At 42.0% G+C, this 18,740-nt stretch overlaps 1 protein-coding gene across 1 annotated transcript; it reads left to right on the top strand.

Moving 5' to 3' along the window:
* Nucleotides 1-2,095: 2,095 nt before the first annotated feature.
* LOC105276117 (probable chitinase 10) lies at nucleotides 2,096-18,586 on the top strand. Its single transcript, XM_026972311.1, is given in 22 exon segments — nucleotides 2,096-3,581; nucleotides 3,996-4,255; nucleotides 4,347-4,397; nucleotides 4,458-5,092; nucleotides 5,182-5,367; nucleotides 5,885-6,026; nucleotides 6,142-6,510; nucleotides 6,670-7,160; nucleotides 7,243-7,471; nucleotides 7,647-7,835; nucleotides 7,997-8,356; nucleotides 8,590-8,808; nucleotides 9,794-10,200; nucleotides 10,628-11,380; nucleotides 11,601-13,145; nucleotides 13,231-13,416; nucleotides 13,581-13,869; nucleotides 14,035-14,399; nucleotides 14,498-14,953; nucleotides 15,378-15,851; nucleotides 15,971-16,096; nucleotides 16,708-18,586. Coding segments are annotated over 22 exon segments (8,373 nt in total). The 5' UTR covers nucleotides 2,096-3,099; the 3' UTR covers nucleotides 16,867-18,586.
* The last annotated feature ends 154 nt before the right edge of the window (nucleotides 18,587-18,740 follow it).

The raw sequence follows: 18,740 nt of genomic DNA, 5'->3' as shown, positions 1-18,740 counted from the left end.
CGCGTGGACTACCCGCTAATTACCAGGACTCAAAGGTATTCACCGCATGCAACGAATCGATCGGACGGCTTCGTGAATCGGTTACTTTAAGCGAATAAACGTTCTCGCGCTTATTCGCTTAAAATCCCACTTTAATCACACGTTGCGGAGTATGATAACGATATTTCTCGTGGTCGCTAATGATCTGTTTCGGCGGACCCCGATGTCGACCGTCAAGGACGCAATTTTCTCTGCAGTCACAGGCGTCTGCATTTCTCTTTCTCTCGCTCTCTTCCGCTATTTTCCGTCATCCGTCTCTCGCGCCGTGCGTCGTACCCCCCGAACGTTAATCACGGTGTTTAATATAATGAATACACGTTCGCGTTTTTGAGTTTCAATATGCAAATATGATAATTATACGTCCGATATTGCGTGTGTCCCATGTGTTTTAAATCAATTGTTGGTATTTAATATTAAAAACATGACATGAGCAATCACGTAATAACAGCATTCATTAGAACGGAAATTGAACGGAAACTTTAAGAAGATTGCGATAGTTTACTTATTTTCGTCATTATATTATCGTCATTTACTTTTACGAGAATTTTAATATCCTGTTACCGCGGAAGGCATCAGAAAAGTTAATAAGCGCTTCCATGATTAAACATACAATCCTAGAAGGAATAGAAACGAACGGAGACATTTCTTGTCTCGTGATATTGAGAAAACCAGAAAATAGTAATGTTTACATATCCTTTTAACGCACAGGCTCAAGGTTTTCCCCCGAAGGTACGCATTTGCCGATGAGGCTGCGCCGAAAAGATTTAATCGGTGACGCTTTAATTAAGGGTGCTATCGACTGGAACGGTTGGTCTTGGGGTCTTGGAGGGAGGCCCTCAAGTATGCCCGACGATTTATCGCATCTACAAGCTGCTACCCGGACAGAAGGGGCAATCCAAGAAATCGATTAATCGAAGGCTAAGAGATTTCGACTCCGAAGTCCAGGGAGTATACGCGAACGAAGTTGCGGTATCCTCCTGTGGTCAAGGCTGTCTCTCTGGAGCGGGAACGTAGCGGGCAGGGTGGCGGGTCGCGAGGGGCCACCTGGACGGTGGAGTAGGTATATATGGGCGTCCTCGCGCGTCCGGAATACCAGATTGTTGGCCCTCCCCGCCGCTCTCGGTGGTGTCTTTTAAAATTCATCGCGGCGGCCGGCGCGCATACACCTCGAAGAGACCCATAGGGCCCCATTCCCGATTAGTGCGAGTGTTGGTTGTCCAGTTCAGTCCAATCCAGTCTACTATTGCCAGTGACAGTTTCATCTGACGCATCGGCATCGGCACGAAGGAAAGCCGAGAGGGATTAGGAAGACCCTAGTCTGAAAAACGTATGTCCAAGTTTATAATTGCGAACAAAAATTCTCTCATTTATTAATCTCGTTCAGTGTATACATATAAAGAAAGCGATATTAACGATCGATAACGTTAATCGTTAACATCGACACGTTTAAGTGATAACTACCAAATTTGAAGTTTTATAATAGAAAAAGTTTGTGTTTGTTCAAGTTTTAGATTTCTCAAAAAAAATGTACAGAGATGATTAAATCTTGATTGTTTTTAAGAAATCTTTTCTATATCTCTTTCTATATCAAGAAATTGTCTACATCGCGTGATATCCACCATACAAAATCAAAATTTATGATTTTTTTAAAATAAATGATTGGAATCTTAACAAGTTATCTTTAATGATGAAAAAAACATTTGATACATGTATAAATAATGCTCACGATAGCTAACCAATGAACAAGCAGCGAACCCACTATTCTATTATGCAAAGCAGTCATGGTTTGATTAATGCACATAATGAAAATGATCGTTTCCTCTCTCTATACATAATTTACGTTTTTAGCAAAAATTTATGAACTAAATGAAATATTTGTGTTGATCAATTTTTCTGTGTTACCTTTAACATGAAATTACATAAAAATTTCTTTTAAAATAACGATTTAAACAATTTATTTCCGTAATTATTATTGATAATAAATATATATTAATAAGAACAAAAACTAATTAAAATTACATAAAAATTACATTAACTGTTCAATAGCGTACTTTTTACTTTTCATTGTTGTCTATGTTGTCTGTATAATCCAAAACTTTTATTTGCTAGTGTTTGTTACAAGCATTTTAAATAATATGATAATGCCGGTCATTAATCATCACCAGAGCACCACTGAAAAGATTAATCTCGGTCACAGATCACAGGTAGCACTCAACATATTAATCATTTCTGTAATGCTAATTATTTCTCGAGAAATTTATGGTATCAAAGAAATTAATGGGATTCAACTATGGAAGGATTACCTTGGAAATGTCGACTTGCAAGGTGCAGCGGAACATATCACACAACACGTCACGACCGTTCGTAACGTACGGTCTCATCTTCCTACGACCAGGTCCGCATTTCTAATGGACGCATGTGTAAGCACAGACAACGAAAGATACGACACGCGATACAAGTGCCTATCGAGTGCGTCTTTGTCCTCGGATGATTCAGGGGAACACGGTGTAAATTTCGAATTCATCAATGTCGCTCCTTGGAGTTACTGAAGCCACTTTATCGTATTCCACGACGGAATACCTGATGCAAGAGAATGCTATAAATGCCGAAAGTAAAGGATCCTGGAAAGCCTTCCTTTCAAGCAATAGCCGTTCAAGCAGTAACGAGAATATCTCCTATTTCAAATATGAATTAAACATACGCTTATCTGTCTGAAGAAACAGCAGAAAATGCTGTTTACATCTATGTTTACACACATGTTTCGGTCTTCGTGGTTCCTTATGAAATCTTATCGTTGAATCTCTTGCGTGTCACATGGACAATTACATATCGCATTAATTACATCGATCGATCCAGTTCGACATGTCGAACATGTCATAAGTAAACGAGACACGGATAGGAAAAGCGACGAGGTGACACGAGATGAGGCGGATAAAAGTCTCCCTCTTCAAGGTCGGCTTTTTTCATGTCATGACTTCGTGTGCTCGCCTCAGAGCGAACAAGACCGTCGGGATATCTCGAAGACGGTAGTCAACAGAAACCGATGTACTCCAGCCGTGCATGAAATGCATTCCGACACATGACTGGACCCTTCTACGTCCTAGCCAAGTCCTCGATGCTCAAACCGGCTGCATCGCTGGAAGTCGCGCAAAAATAACGCGTTTTGAGATATCAGGCAGAAGAGACTGCGCCAACAAGCGGGTACTGGAGGAGATATATACGCATAAACGGATGGTTAAATGCGATTTGTCATTTCAGCTGGCCATGGCAGCGGCTTGGATTATCTTGACGTTGCTAGGCCTATCGTCTGCAGTTCCCTCGTATCGAGTACCGGTCCAAGAAATCCAGCCGCCCCCGCCGTGGAATCCGCATGCGAAACCACTCGGGTTCCAGAGAGGTGCTGTCGAGAGCCCACCGACCCCAACAATCGACCGTCTGTCGAACGATTTAAATTACGATGAGTTTGGCTCGCATAGATATCCACTGCGCGACGCGGTCGAGTCGTTGCCAGCGAATGTACTGTATACAAATGATCCGAAGAGGTGAGTATCCGAAGAAACGTGTGATTCGAACATTTGTTAAGGCTTCTACTGATATCCAATCGAGGCGCATTTCATGAAACGCAGTTTCCGATTCACATGTCATATTTCATTTCGTATGCGATAATGTAATATAAATAATTTAATGTAACAATTATATTAAATTATAAATTTTATTAAAATAAAGTAGTGTTTCCATTTTTTAGGATAATCCACGCAAGTAAAACAAAATAAGATAATAAAGAAAAAGATGAGAGAGAGTCATAAAATTTGTAATATAACTTTTGAAATTTCTAATTTTTGATGGCATCTTTCTTAAATATACATACATATATGTAAACGCTTGTTTTAAATTCAACATTATCAATATAACAAATGTAAGATATAACATAACAAGTGTACTGACAACACATATAGTGAGAATGGAAGATTGCCTTTGAGAGATGCGGTGGAACATCGCGAGGCGCCTTCTATCACTGCCAATTTGGATCATGAATCTATCTGGATCGAGCCTCTAGCACCTCCGACCCTACGAAGGACGCAGCAGATTTTCGAACCCAAAGTTGTCTGCCGCTACGATGCAAAAGCCGTTCATAGAACGGAGCCATTCTCCTTATTCCCGCAAAACGTGCCGGATTACAAGTGCACTCATCTCGTATACGCCGCAGCTACGATCGGTAAATGTTGCTCTTATATTGACACATTAATATCTTTTATTCGCACAAGTATCTCGATTAATTTATTACTAATGTTATTATTCATTTACAGATGAGCGATTATTCGTTGTTCCCAGAGATGTGGAGTACGATCGAGTTAAAGGTACTATAATGTCTACATTAGATTTGATAGCGAATTATTAATCATTATCTCGCTGCGCAGGTGGTTACAACGCTGCCACAGGACTCCGCTCAAAGGACCCGGTATTGCGCGTGCTGATATCCATCACGCACCCAAATGCAGCTCTCAGTCGAAGAATCCGACGAGCTTATCGCGCGGACAATTTCCCATTGGTTTCCTCTATCCTCGAGTTCCTCGAGGAATACCGTTTCGATGGTATCGAGCTCGATTGGCCAACTGCTGCTGAAGATTGGTCGCATTTTAAGACCCTACTGAAGCTGATCAGCGCTCCGTTGGCCAAGAAGGGTTACACTTTTGCAGTGGCGCTGAGCCCAGGAGACCTGGTGGATCCAGAACTCGCATCGATCGTCGATCTGATAATTTTGAGGAGCTGGCAGGACTTCCCGCCAACTTGTCAGAATGACCCCAACTGCGAAAGAGCGGACAGGTTTGCTCTTCATCCGAGCCCGCTGAGCTTTGTTGCACGGAACACGAGCAAATGGATCAAGCGAATCGGTATTGGGCAACGATCGAAAATCGTGCTCTCCCTGCCAGTCTTCGGTCAAGGATATACCCTCAAGTTCGGCAATATAACCGATGCCGGCGCGCCGGTTTTGGGACCCGGCAGAGAAGGCTCTTACACGAAACGGCGGGACGGAAAATTAGCTTACTATGAGGTGAAGTATATCGTCGTCGTTAATAAAATCTGAGGGTGTTTAACACGAGCAAACGATTGAATTAATTGAGGAAAGATTGTTCCGTTCAGGTGTGCGAGAAATTGGAAGAAGGTTTATGGATCTCTGGTAGGGACGAGGAAGGGCCATACGTGAAACGCGGCGATCAGTGGGTCGGTTACGAAGATCCCGTGGCGATCAAAATCAAGACTGCGTACGTACGAGAAATGGGATTCGGTGGAGTTTCCTTATGGTCGCTAGATCTGGACGATTTTCAGGTAAAGAAGAAGTTAAATCTTTCATTCGATACTCCAGAACAAATATCGCCTCATTAAAATTATGTTAATTCTTGATACGGCGGGTATTATGGGACGTAAAACAAGCTGAAGATTAAGTAAACACTTATGTTTTCGTTTCTTAATTTAGCTCTTTGCTATTTTAAAGACACTGTTAAACGGAATCCGGATAACTGTTCCGGGGATTATCGATGATGTGATTATCATTCTACGACCTATAAATAATTCATCTTTTATTTTTGTGAGATACGTAGTTTCTTAATGCGATGTAAACATAAATAATGATTGTAGAATCAAACGTTAGATCGGTTTATGGGAATATATATATATATATATATATATATATATATATATATATCAATTTTACCTTGTAGCACGTGTCGGACAAATTTATTGCATCTCGACAAGTTTTTATTCTAATAAATGGCTAGGTTGCTCCGCTCGTTCACGGTATACATCGCGTTGAATATGCATGAATGTCGTTATTTAAATTTGACAGGGTATTTGCGGGAACCCATGGCCAATGCTGAACGCGGCCGTTCAATCCTTGGGACACTACGAGGAGCCGGTGAAGAAGTGTTCGAAGGACGGTCTCTCCAGGGATCCCGATAACTGTTCCGGGTTTTATTCTTGCGTCAAAGGTACATCGTTAATTTGAAATCTCAAAAGCTACAAATGTATATTCGACATGAAAGATTTATTTTATGCTTAGGCGTAGTTTTCTGTAGTTTTGTCATTGTCGTTTTTCACTGTTAGGATTACTGCATCATGGCCATTGCGGTCATCGTCGGTTTTTCGACTCGATCGAAAAACGTTGCGTGACAGCCGCTCCGGAAGTCTGTAAGCTCGACGCCCTCGATCGCATCGTCGATCAAAATAAATCACCATTGCCGGCAACATCGTCGCAAGTCCAAAAGAAGGAGAAGTTGGAACTGTTGCAACAAAAGGGCCCGCGAGTAGTGTGCTACGTAGCATCCTGGGCTCTGTACCGTAAGGGAGATGGTAAATTCGTGCCGGAAAATCTGGATTCGCGTTTGTGCACCGATATAGTCTATGCATTCGCCGGTTTGAGCCCGGAGACCTTGATGATTCAGACATTCGATCCTTGGGCCGACATCGATAACGGTGAGTGATTATCTCGGAAGGTCCTCGACTGTTGAAATATATTAAAGAAGCAAGATTCTAGATCAAGTATCCGTAATTTGCAATTTATTTTATTATTATGGAATAATAACTATAAAATTGACTTTTCCAGCTAGTATTATAATTTTCCAATTGTTTCAGGTCTGTATCAACGTGTGACTTCGGTCCGAGGATCAAGGATACTATTGGCACTAGGCGGATGGGTCGACAGTTTTGGCGACAAGTACTCGCGATTGATCAGTAGTGGCGTCGCTCGTCGTAAATTTGTCGCGGCCACGGCGAAATACCTGCAGGAGCACAATTTCGATGGTCTGTCGCTTGAATGGAGCTATCCGAAATGCTGGCAAAGTGACTGTAAGAAAGGTCCGGACTCTGACAAGCCAAATTTCACCAAGCTGGTGCAGGAGTTGAGGCAGGAATTCGACAAGCAGCAACCGCCACTTCTCTTGGCCGTCGCTTTATCGGGATACAAGGAGGTCATCGACAAGGCGTATGAGGTACGCGAAATTTCACAGGCCGTCAATTTCATGTCTGTGATGACGTATGATTATCACGGTGCATGGGAATCAAAGGCAGGACACATAGCACCCTTGTTTGGCTTGTCCAGCGACAGCAATCCTTTTTACAATGTCGTGAGTATAAATTTTTTCAATTTTTTGGTGAGATATACGTGTAATCATGAATCACGATGTAAATGTTCGAAAATATTCGTAGAACTTCACCATGAGCTATCTCGTCGGTCTTGGCGCTGACAAGTCCAAGCTTCTGCTCGGCATTCCACTGTACGGGCAATCTTATCGGCTTTCGACGGCGAGCCAAGCTGATTTGGGCGATCCTACGACTGGTCCTGGCAAGCCGGGCGAGTTTACCAAGCAACCCGGAATGTTGGCTTACTACGAGATTTGCGAGAGGATCAAACGGCACGACTGGAAGCCTGGAGTTGGTAAGTGCGCAAGCACAATCTACTCCGAATATTTATTGAGAGTGCTTCTTTGTATCGCATATAAAATATATGATTATATAGTAAGAAGGTAATATAATATAATAATAAAATGTATAATTTATATATGGCATATATATAATATATATCTCTAGATTAAATCTGTGTAAAACTTCAGGACCGAGCGCTCACTTCGAGGATCAATGGGTTGGATATGAAGATCGAGAGAGCGTCTACGCAAAGGGCAAGTACGTTGTGGGAAATGGCTACGGTGGCACTACAATGTGGACTGTGGATCTGGACGATTTTCAGAATCGCTGCTGCTCGGAATCGTACCCTCTATTGAAGACTATAAATCGCGCGCTAGGTTCGTATCAATAAGTTTTTTTATTAATCTTGCTAATAATTTCATTGCCAATAAATAATTAATAGTTTACTATTATTTATTCAGTATTATGTATTATTGTCGGATGCTACTTTTAATAATGATAATTTGAATATTAATATAATTATTACTTCGCTCATCAGGTCGTTTGTCAACGCCCATCTCGGAAAACTGTCAACGTCCACCTCAACCAGTAACACCCCAACCACCGACGCTGACCACTCATAGCGACGCTGCAGACGGCAATCCACGACCAACCACACCGATGACAACATCTACCACTAAGGCCACCACGTGGCCCACATGGACAGAGAGACCGAGTACCACGACACAACGGACAACTACCTGGCCGACCTGGACTTGGACTACCTCCTCCCAGAAACCCACCAGACCCAGCGACGTTCCGCAAAAGCCGATTACCACGATGAAACCCAGTTCGACTCAAAAACCGAGTACTACCCCTAGCAGCACCACGTGGTCATGGACTACTACGAGGTGAGGAGATAAAAATGGCGATTCATATATCCCTTTAAAAAAAGAGATATTTTAATTCTTCTCAATACTTTCCTTTCTATGAAAGAATTTTTCTCAGAATCCGAAATGGATTTTTGACATAGTTTTTTGTAGCTTTTAATCTCGATAGAGCTAAAATGATTATATATCGGCAAAAACCGGCGGTTCAAACTTTCATTTGGCTCGTTCCTTGTGACCGACAAAATCGTCGCTTGTAGTGCACCGACTACGCGACCTACGACTGCAACACCAAATCCGGTTACGTCGCCGGGAATGAGTTGCACCAGCGGCGAGTATTATGGTGATCCAGTCAACTGCGGCAATTACTACAGATGCGATCGTGGTGAGCTGAGGCGTGAGCAATGCGCGCCGGGATTACACTGGAACACGAAGCGACGTCTCTGCGATTGGCCATCGGCAGCAAAATGTCAAACAGAAACTGGTGAGGCTACATATCCTTATCAACCGGATGTACCGTCTCTTAATGAGCAATCCTATCTCTCTCTCTCTCTCTCTCTTTTTTCTCTTTGTTTGTCTCTCTTTCTCTCTCTTTTTCTACGCCGCAAGAGAAGCGTTTTATAATTAGATGGCACGGAAACGACGAAGCAACAACAAACAACAATTGGTTCCCTGATTGATTGATTGATTAATCGATACATAGGTATATTGTAGTATAATTGCACGTTACAATCGATTGAACGGAAATAGGAATTTGCAAAAGTTCTTTTAGTTATTTTTTTATTAAGAGTAATAAAAATATTGAGAAACGACATCAAGTCAAAATATTTGCCATTATTATCCTTTCTATCAGCTTACAGATTAATGTCTTATTCCGCATCCGGCTTTTGCAAGCTTTTACATAATTACATTCCCACAGCTGATAATATTAGCTTAGTAGCATTAATAAATTACGTTCAATAACGGATTATCATTGCAGCGATGCCGGTTTCTTAATGACTATGAAAAATGAGAAATATATCGGCTTCTATTCATAGGATTCTCTTTCGGCATTTCAATGAGCGAGCACGTGGATGCGCAAACCTGTTTGAGAGTCTCGCGTGTAAATATATTTCGCGTATATACGTATTTTCTTACAATTAGTGGTTGTCGCCTCCGGCCAAGGATCGCTCTTGCGTTCTCCCCCTTTATTGTCTATCGCAAAGCGAACGCACTAAACTTATTGGCAAGGGTATAAGCAGTCGGCCAGTTCGTTCGTGCCTCGTTCTTCTTCGTTGCTTCGTCCGCGAAAAACCATGGCCTGCCTGTTTAACCGTCTCTACGCAATGTTGATTCTACTGTTGTTAAATTGTACCGTGCAGGGAGTGTATAAAATTTCGCGTCAAGGTGCTGTCATTTGATAAACTCGGTTTATCATATGGTGCCTACATTATGATGGATTTTATACATTCTTTATTCCCACTTTTCAGATTCGAGCACGACCATGAGTGGTTCTTCGTGGGGCTCTACGAAGCAACCATCCACAACATTCACGACAGCTAAGACTACTACAACAACGATGAGGACAACAACGACTACGACAACTACGACGACGACTACGCAGAAACCCACAACGTTCAGCACATCCAAACCCATCATCATAATACGGCCGACGCAAAAACCGCAGAGACCATGCGAACATGGACAATACTATCCTTATCCAAATTCCTGCACGAGCTTTCTGGTCTGCGTGAACGGCAATCTTGTCTCGCAACAATGCGGCCCGGGATTGAACTGGAATACGGAGAAAAACATGTGTGATTGGGCCTTCAAGAACCCCTGTAACGAGGTACCTCACAAGAACGCTCTGCTCGTAGAAAAGGATAGTGTTCCAACCGTAAGTAATTATAACACTTATGTATTGATAATTACAGTAATATTTACTAATTACTTGTATAATTAATGCATTATGCAAATGAGAATATTAAACAGCAATAACCGACAAAATCATAAAATACCTCATCAAAGTATATCATTATCATTAATCGTTTTCGTTATTTTCTAATTTATTATTTGACTTTAGAAGAAAAAGAATGAAAAATCAGAAGATTAGAAATAAATCGCAATTAAATGTTACCATTAAAAATAATTATTAATGATCACATGATAACAAAAACATATTTTTATAGAATTATTCCATTGGACATTGCAGCATTAATCACAAACGATTATTAACATACATATTGTTCATCACTAGATTAACATCAGATTGTGATGTTACGTTAGTTCGATAATGAGACACTGATACCAAGCGATAATTCTAGGCATGCATTCCTGGCAGCTACAGCGACGTACCAGGTGACTGCAAGAGCTATCAAGCATGTCTCTGGGGCCGCCAAGAGGTATTTAGCTGCGCACCAGGTTTGCACTTTAATAAGCAAACCCGCATTTGCGACTGGCCGTCTCGAGCGAAGTGTACGGATGGCGATGGCGATCAGCAAGTTACTATGCAAACAATCACAACGACAAGAGCACCCGCTCGACCAACAGTCCCACACAAACCGACAGTAACACAACCGGTGTTTACCACCGCACAAACACCCGTCACGTCTACCACGAGCCAATCTACGACGACAACATTACCTTCGGCGATTGTGGATCCGGAGAAGGTATCGCCGTTGTCCGGCTATTATAAGATCGTATGCTACTTCACAAATTGGGCCTGGTACCGTCGAGGGGTCGGTCGTTATCTACCGGAGCACATTGATCATACTCTATGTACGCACATCGTGTACGGTTTCGCGGTTCTGGATTATTCTGAAATGGTGATTAGAGCGCACGACTCCTGGGCAGACTTTGATAATCGATTCTACGAGCGGGTGGTGGCGTACAAGAAACGAGGTCTCAAAGTGCTGCTGGCTCTAGGTGGCTGGAACGACTCGGCTGGCGATAAATACAGTCGGCTGGTGAACAACCCGGCCGCCAGGCGGAAATTCATCGATCATGCTCTTAAGTTCATTAGCAAATATGACTTCGATGGGCTCGACTTGGATTGGGAGTACCCTGTCTGCTGGCAGGTAAAGTTCTACTAGTTTATTTTAATGAACATATGAAGCTTCTGCTTCATTCTTTCTGGATTTTGATAATCTTTTTTCTTCTATATATTTTCAAGAGTGTTTGATCAATTTTGAGCTTGAAATTTAGATACAATCATACAGATTTATGAGCAAATGATTTGTAAATTATTTATAATTGTTTTTGATTCCTACTAAAAATCCTTGATCAATTTTGGTGCAGGTGAATTGCAAGAAAGGCCCAGACTCGGACAAAGAGAGTTTTGCAGCCCTATTGCGGGAACTGAGCGCCGAGTTTAAACCAAGAGGATTGCTACTTTCGGCAGCGGTCTCGCCAAGCAAGAAAGTAATCGACAAAGGGTACGATGTGCCGGCGTTAGCTAAGTACCTGGACTGGATCGCCGTCATGGCATACGATTATCACGGACAATGGGACAAGAAGACCGGCCACGTAGCACCTCTGTATTATCATCCAGACGATGATATCGATTACTTCAATGCCAATTATTCGATTAATTACTGGATTTCGAAAGGTGCACCGCCTAGGAGCATCGTCATGGGCATGCCCTTGTACGGTCAATCCTTTGCGATCAACGATCCGAGGGCGGGGACTGGTCTGAACTCACCAGCTAGTGCCGGTAACGCAGGAGAATTCACTAGAGCTGCTGGTTTCCTATCTTATTACGAGATTTGCGATCGCGTTCGCAATCGTGGTTGGACGGTGGTGCAAGATCCGGAGAGCAGGATGGGCCCGTACGCCTACAAGGGTAGCCAGTGGGTCAGCTATGACGATCCAGAAATGATTAAGCGAAAGGCGCAGTTCGTGCGTGACTTAGGTTTAGGTGGTGGTATGGTTTGGGCCTTGGATTTGGATGATTTCCGCGGACGTTGCGGTGATGGATCCCACCCACTGATGCACGTAATCCAACGGGTGTTGGCACAACCGCCGAACGAGCACGACAGACCGGTAAAGCCACCCATGGTGGGAGGAATTCCAGAATGGAAGCCATCGACAGTGACAACGATGACTACTACAAAGCCTACGTTACAGCCGACTGTGTCGGTGGATCGCGTTACGCAAACTAGCTCTAGGAGCGACGAGTTCAAAGTTGTCTGTTACTTCACCAACTGGGCTTGGTACCGCCAAGAGGGTGGCAGATTCGTACCAGAAGACATCGATCCTGATCTCTGTACCCATGTGCTTTACGGATTCGCTGTGCTTGATGGTAGCACCCTAACAATGAAATCCCACGACCCCTGGGCCGACATAGATAACAAGTTCTACGAGAAAGTGGCAGCTTTTAAGTCGAAGGGCCTGAAAGTACTGATGGCGCTGGGCGGCTGGAACGATTCTGCCGGTGACAAGTATAGTAGACTCGTAAACTCACCGTCAGCTAGGCGAAAGTTCATCACACAGGTTCTGCACTTTATCGACAAATATGGCTTCATGGGTCTTGATCTTGATTGGGAGTATCCAGTGTGTTGGCAAGTGGATTGCAACAAGGGTCCGAAGTCCGACAAGGAAGGTTTCAGTCAGCTGGTGAAGGAGCTAAGTGACGAATTCAAGCCAAGAGGTCTGCTTCTTTCAGCTGCGGTTTCGCCAAGCAAGAAGGTGATTGATGCGGGATACGATGTTCCCGTTCTGTCCAAGTATCTGGATTGGATATCTGTGATGACATACGATTTCCATGGGCAGTGGGATAAGAAAACCGGCCACGTTGCGCCGTTGTATCGACTACCAAACGATTGGGAGCCAACATTTAATGCCGTAAGTTTTTCTTATTATGAAAATCATTGAGAGAGAAACAATAATAATTATAAAATTCTAAGATTACTCGATTGTTTGCTGCTAGAATTTTTCGATTCATTATTGGATAGAAAAAGGCGCGAATCCCAAGAAAATAGTTATGGGTGCACCATTGTATGGACAGTCGTTTTCGTTGGCGGAGAGAAACGAGCACGAATTAAATGCGCCAACTTATGGTGGTGGCGAGGCCGGAGAAGCGACTAGGGCAAGAGGCTTTTTGTCATATTACGAGGTTGAGTATTATTTCTCAAATATTAGAAAATTGAAAAATTAGAAATAATAAAATATCAAGCAGAATTCAAATAAGAAAATAACAATTTTTATAAATTGTGAAATGCAAAGTATTCATCTCGGAAATAAATAAATGTGTTTGTTCTTTTTTTTTAATCACGATAGATATGTGAAAGAACGTTAAAAAAGGGATGGACGGTCGTTCAAGATAAAGAGAGGAGGATCGGTCCCTACGCTTACAAAGGTGATCAGTGGGTGAGCTTTGATGATGCTCAACAAATCAAACTAAAAGCAGAATTGATCAAAAAGCTCGGTCTTGGCGGCGGAATGGTCTGGGCCTTGGACCTGGATGATTTCAAGAACAGATGTGGTTGTGAGCCAAGCCCGCTGCTAAGAACAATGAATCGGGTTCTAAGGAACTATCCAAAAGGCCCGCTGTGTCCCGTCACAGGAGGTAAATTCATTAACATTATTCCAATTATTAATTCACATAAACATAGTAAGGCTTAAATTAGATTGTGATATAAAAATGCAAATGTTAGTTATTACTTTTTCTGTATTATACGACTTCACCTTTTTTCATATAACATTTGAATACCATTCCTTATGATATTTATAGGTGCAGAAACGATTATAACTGACGTCGGCCAAGTCGACGTCGAATCCACGACTGTCACCGAACGTCCGATATACGAATCTACCACGTCGCAGGCACCCGCGTATCCACCACCATCATCGACAGTAACAACGACTACGATAACATCAAATTTTGATATCGATGACACAGTGGAGATTGAAGCCAGTCCGTCACCCCCGGCAGATTGCAACGGGCATTTGTTCATATCGCATAAAAGCGATTGTACTAAATATTATTTATGCAATTTCGGCAAAATTTCGGAGCACTCATGTCCATCTGGTCTCTACTGGAACGAAAATCGATGTGACTGGCCGGAGAATACTAAATGCAGAAGCGCTCAGCGTCAAGTACGTAAAACGACAGATTTTCGATCAGTGATATTCGTCGTGACAAAAATGCGCAGTCCATTAAAATCGCGAAGTTTATCTTCTCAACTTTTTCGCAGATCAGCGAGTCGCTGAAACCGAGAACCGCCGAGAATGCAAACGCTAAAAAGATGATCTGCTATTATACGAATTGGGCTTGGAGGCGGCAGAGTTTTGGCAAATTCTTGCCGGAAGACATCGACGGCGAGCTGTGCACGCACATTGTCTACGCCTTCGCCACCCTGGATGTCGACTGGGCGTCAGAGACGGAGGCACGAAGCCTGACACTGAGCATCGACGATTCCGCCGATGTGTACAGGAGTTTTCTTGATAAAGCAGCGGAACTCAGAAAGAAAAACAATGTTAAGGTATTACTCGGTGTAGGCGGCTGGAACGATTCGAAAGATGACAAGTACAGCAGAGTGGCCGCCAGTCCGTCAGTTAGAAAACAATTCGCCCAGTATGCTGTGCGATTCGTCACGGAGCACGGATTCGACGGTCTTGATCTTGACTGGGAGTTTCCCACGTGTTGGCAGGTAAATCAAGAGACACTTTTTTTCAATGATCAATGTGAATTTCATTAATATGGGAGAAACGTCAGAAATATACATAGAAAAATTTGGAAGATGTGTTTTAATTTTAACTTGTGTAAAAAAATGTAGAAAGTATTTTTGAATGCTCTAATATTCGATTTTAAGATTCTAATATTTAAGAATTAATTATAACTGGAAATCTAGAATACAATATTTAAATCCTCATGAAACTGTTCTAAACAAAAAAATGTAATATTTAAGAATTAATTATAATTGGAAATCTAGAATACAATATTTAAATCCTCATGAAACTGTTCTAAACAAAAAAATGTAATATTTAAGAATTAATTATAACTGGAAATCTAGAATACAATATTTAAATCCTCATGAAACTGTTCTAAACAAAAAAAATGTACATCTCACGCAGGGCGATTGCAGCCGCGGTCCACGCTCCGACAGCAGGAACTTCGCTCTGTTAATCATGGATCTTAAGGAAGAATTCAAACCGCGAAAGCTGCTGTTATCTGCTGCGGTCTCGGCAAACAAAATCGTTATCGATATCGCTTATGGCATCCCGCACTTCGTTCGAGACCTGGACTGGATCGCCGTTATGGCGTACGATTATCACACCGCGTGGGAAAGAGAGACCGGCCACATTGCCCCGCTTTATCGTTATCCTAATGATAACAGTTTGTTTCTGAACGTCAACTTTTCCATGAGATATTGGATCGACAAGGGCGTTCCGGCCGACAAAATCATTATGGGCATACCCGCTTACGGACAAAGCTTTACTTTGTCTGAAAAGGCGCAGAACTACGCGCCAGGCTTCCACGCAGAGGCTACTGGCCCCGGAGAACCCGGCAGGTTCACAAAATCGGCTGGTTTCCTGGCTTATTATGAGGTAAGAGTTATTTATTTATGTATTGATGATTTTAATTTAATTTTCATTGTTGGTGAATTGTTAGATATTAATGAATTTTTTTATTTTTTGACATTACATGTGTAATTCTTGATCTGCAGATATGCGATGACGTGAGAAATGACGGCTGGTCTGTCACGAAGGATCCGGAAGGTCGCGTGGGATCGTACGCGTCGAAACGCGATCAGTGGGTGAGCTACGATGACGTGACCGATGTAACAAGAAAGGTAGTGTGTCATGAAGATTACGTATATATACATAGTTGCATGCATCTACACGAATTGATTGGATACTTATGTATTCATGTGTTTCAATGTATGTTATAAACGATATGTCTGTGCTTTGTTGATTCATGCAGACGCGATCGTAGACTCGTGATGGTCACCAGATAAGAATCCGGTTGATGTTTTGCAAATTTATATTTAAAAAAGTCTATAGTTAAGATTTGATTACTCGACTCGTTCATTTAAACACGACATGACAAGCATATCACGATCCACACGTAATTTTTAAGTGACATTAACACGATACATATGCGATTATATCTTTCTTCTTCTCACGCTTTGACGGTCTGTAAACATGATGTTATACAATATTATGGTCGCAGGGACGGGTCGAAAATTAAATTACGTCAAAATCATGTTTTCTCTATTCCCATTTATATTACATAATTACAATACTTAATTTATTGATACAGCACATTTCTGCTTTATTCATTTGTTCATCTATTTAATTCGATTATTTAATTAACGATTAAATTACTTGATTATTGTTTTAATCATCTAGTTATTAACTCTATATTATTATTGCATGTAAAGCAAGCTTCATCTTGTTTTAGACCGAGTTGATTAAGGAGCTGAATCTCGCCGGCGGAATGATCTGGTCTATCGACCTTGACGACTTTAAGAATCTATGCGGCTGCGGGAAGTATCCGTTGCTGACGGCATTGAATCGTGGACTCGGAAAAGGACATAGTCGCGCGACGGACTGCACTTGAGCAGCATATCACGAGAACGCGAAAGGGTGATAGTGCGTATCTCGAAGGTCGCACGTCGCATGTCAAGATCGCCCACAAGTTAGATCCTCTCTTTGGCAACGCTACTTGATTTTTCTTATCCCTTCCGCATGCTGCTATTGCGGTCGAACTCCAATCAATGTTTGTCGCCACAAACATTTTACTCTTGTGATTTCGGCAGCTAAGTTCCCCTGGACGTTGTAAAAAAAAATGTGCGGAAACCACGCAGAAGAGTGGTTCCGCACGTGTCAGTAGTATCGCGTTGTACTTAATAATTACGGTAGTTTTTCATGCATTTTCTGGCGTACGAAAGGCCAATTAGAGACACGTCACGCCAAGTCACGCAAATTGCTCAACGAATAAAAATATCGTCGGAAATCGCGGCAGACGGTTCTCCAGCTGAGCGCACTGAGTGCTGATGCTACATGCAATCATCTCGGCGTTCACCTTAGCGACAATCGAACACTTCCGCAGATGCGGGGTTTCCGGTATCGCGACGGGTGACAAGACAGATATCTTTATCGTGCCGTTTCATATTTTGTCGTTAAACAGATAATACAATATAATTTGTAATCCAGCGCCTCGCTGGACTCTAGACGCTAGACAACGTAAAAATTTTCGCAATTACATAATTATACATAAGATTTCTCGCATGACATTTTGATCACGCGTAAAAACGTCCGCGATAGATAAGGTGTTACATGTTAAATATGTTGTAATGCTTATTGACGCGCGTTCATCGCAACACTCTTCCGGATGACGTGAGTTTCGTAAAACAAGAGGGAGGAAGAAAGTAATGGATGCAGAAAAAGCAGATGATCGTACGCATCGACGATGACGCTCGTCTTCCTTTGATGCACGCGTTGCCACGTCATCTGCGAAGATCAAGAGCGTATTATCGTTTTAGCGTATAAGTGTTTTATGATTAAGATTGTATCGTTTTTCACAAATAATCGTGTGTTCTGTAGAGTGTAGATGATTGCCTGCGATCGATCAGTCGATTCCCCGATATTACGAGATTTATCGAAGAGACGATAATTGTACGTGATCGTTGTTTATGTAAATTTATTCATGATGATTATATGTATATGGTTTTATGATTATCAAACTTGAATTGCAAGTGCAGCTGCATCAGATATGCCAAGTGTGCGTAATATGTGCATAAGTATATAAATAAATATAACGGTAACCGCTGCAACTGAGGAAGATGATGAAAAGGAAAAAGAGATGAGACGTAGCAGCTGCATAAACTGGTTTAACTCAAGATCGAGCGGGACAAAGTATTTAATAAAGCAAAGATGAATTGAGCGAGTTGGCGACACATGTTGCTCGTTAGATTGGTTTGGAAACTGCGCAGTCTTTTTAATGAATTGGATCATTATTGTAATGATTGACCGTGAAAACTTCTAACACGCGATGTGGTCATGAGCTTTGAAACAAAACAAAAACGCGATAGTAATTATACCATCCTAATCACGTCATTGCGTTCTCGATGATGCATAATCGAGGCCTTCTTTGGCGAATGCTTTCCGCGAACGCTCAATGGATCTACTGATAATAAATGAATCGATCGCCGCATTAATTACCGTGAGTGCACGATAAGAGCCGTTATTAATGCCATGGCTTTTCAAGATCCGATGTGCTTCCTTTCTGTTTAGAAACCAAGCATTTTATAAATAAAAAATCAAGCAATTTTCCTAAATAATACGTTTATTTCAAATTTTATTATTTTAATTAGCACTTTCTTATATTCCTCAGTGGCAAAATAACGACATGGTTTTTATTAACATATATCATGACAATACACGCCTATTATTTCTAGGATAGATCTAGCAAAGCAGTTCACGTGCTGCCGG

Source organism: Ooceraea biroi, chromosome 9, assembly GCF_003672135.1.
Source record: "Ooceraea biroi isolate clonal line C1 chromosome 9, Obir_v5.4, whole genome shotgun sequence".
In the NCBI taxonomy this organism is placed as follows: Eukaryota; Metazoa; Arthropoda; class Insecta; order Hymenoptera; family Formicidae; genus Ooceraea; species Ooceraea biroi.
This window is presented reverse-complemented; position numbering and strand designations above follow the sequence as displayed.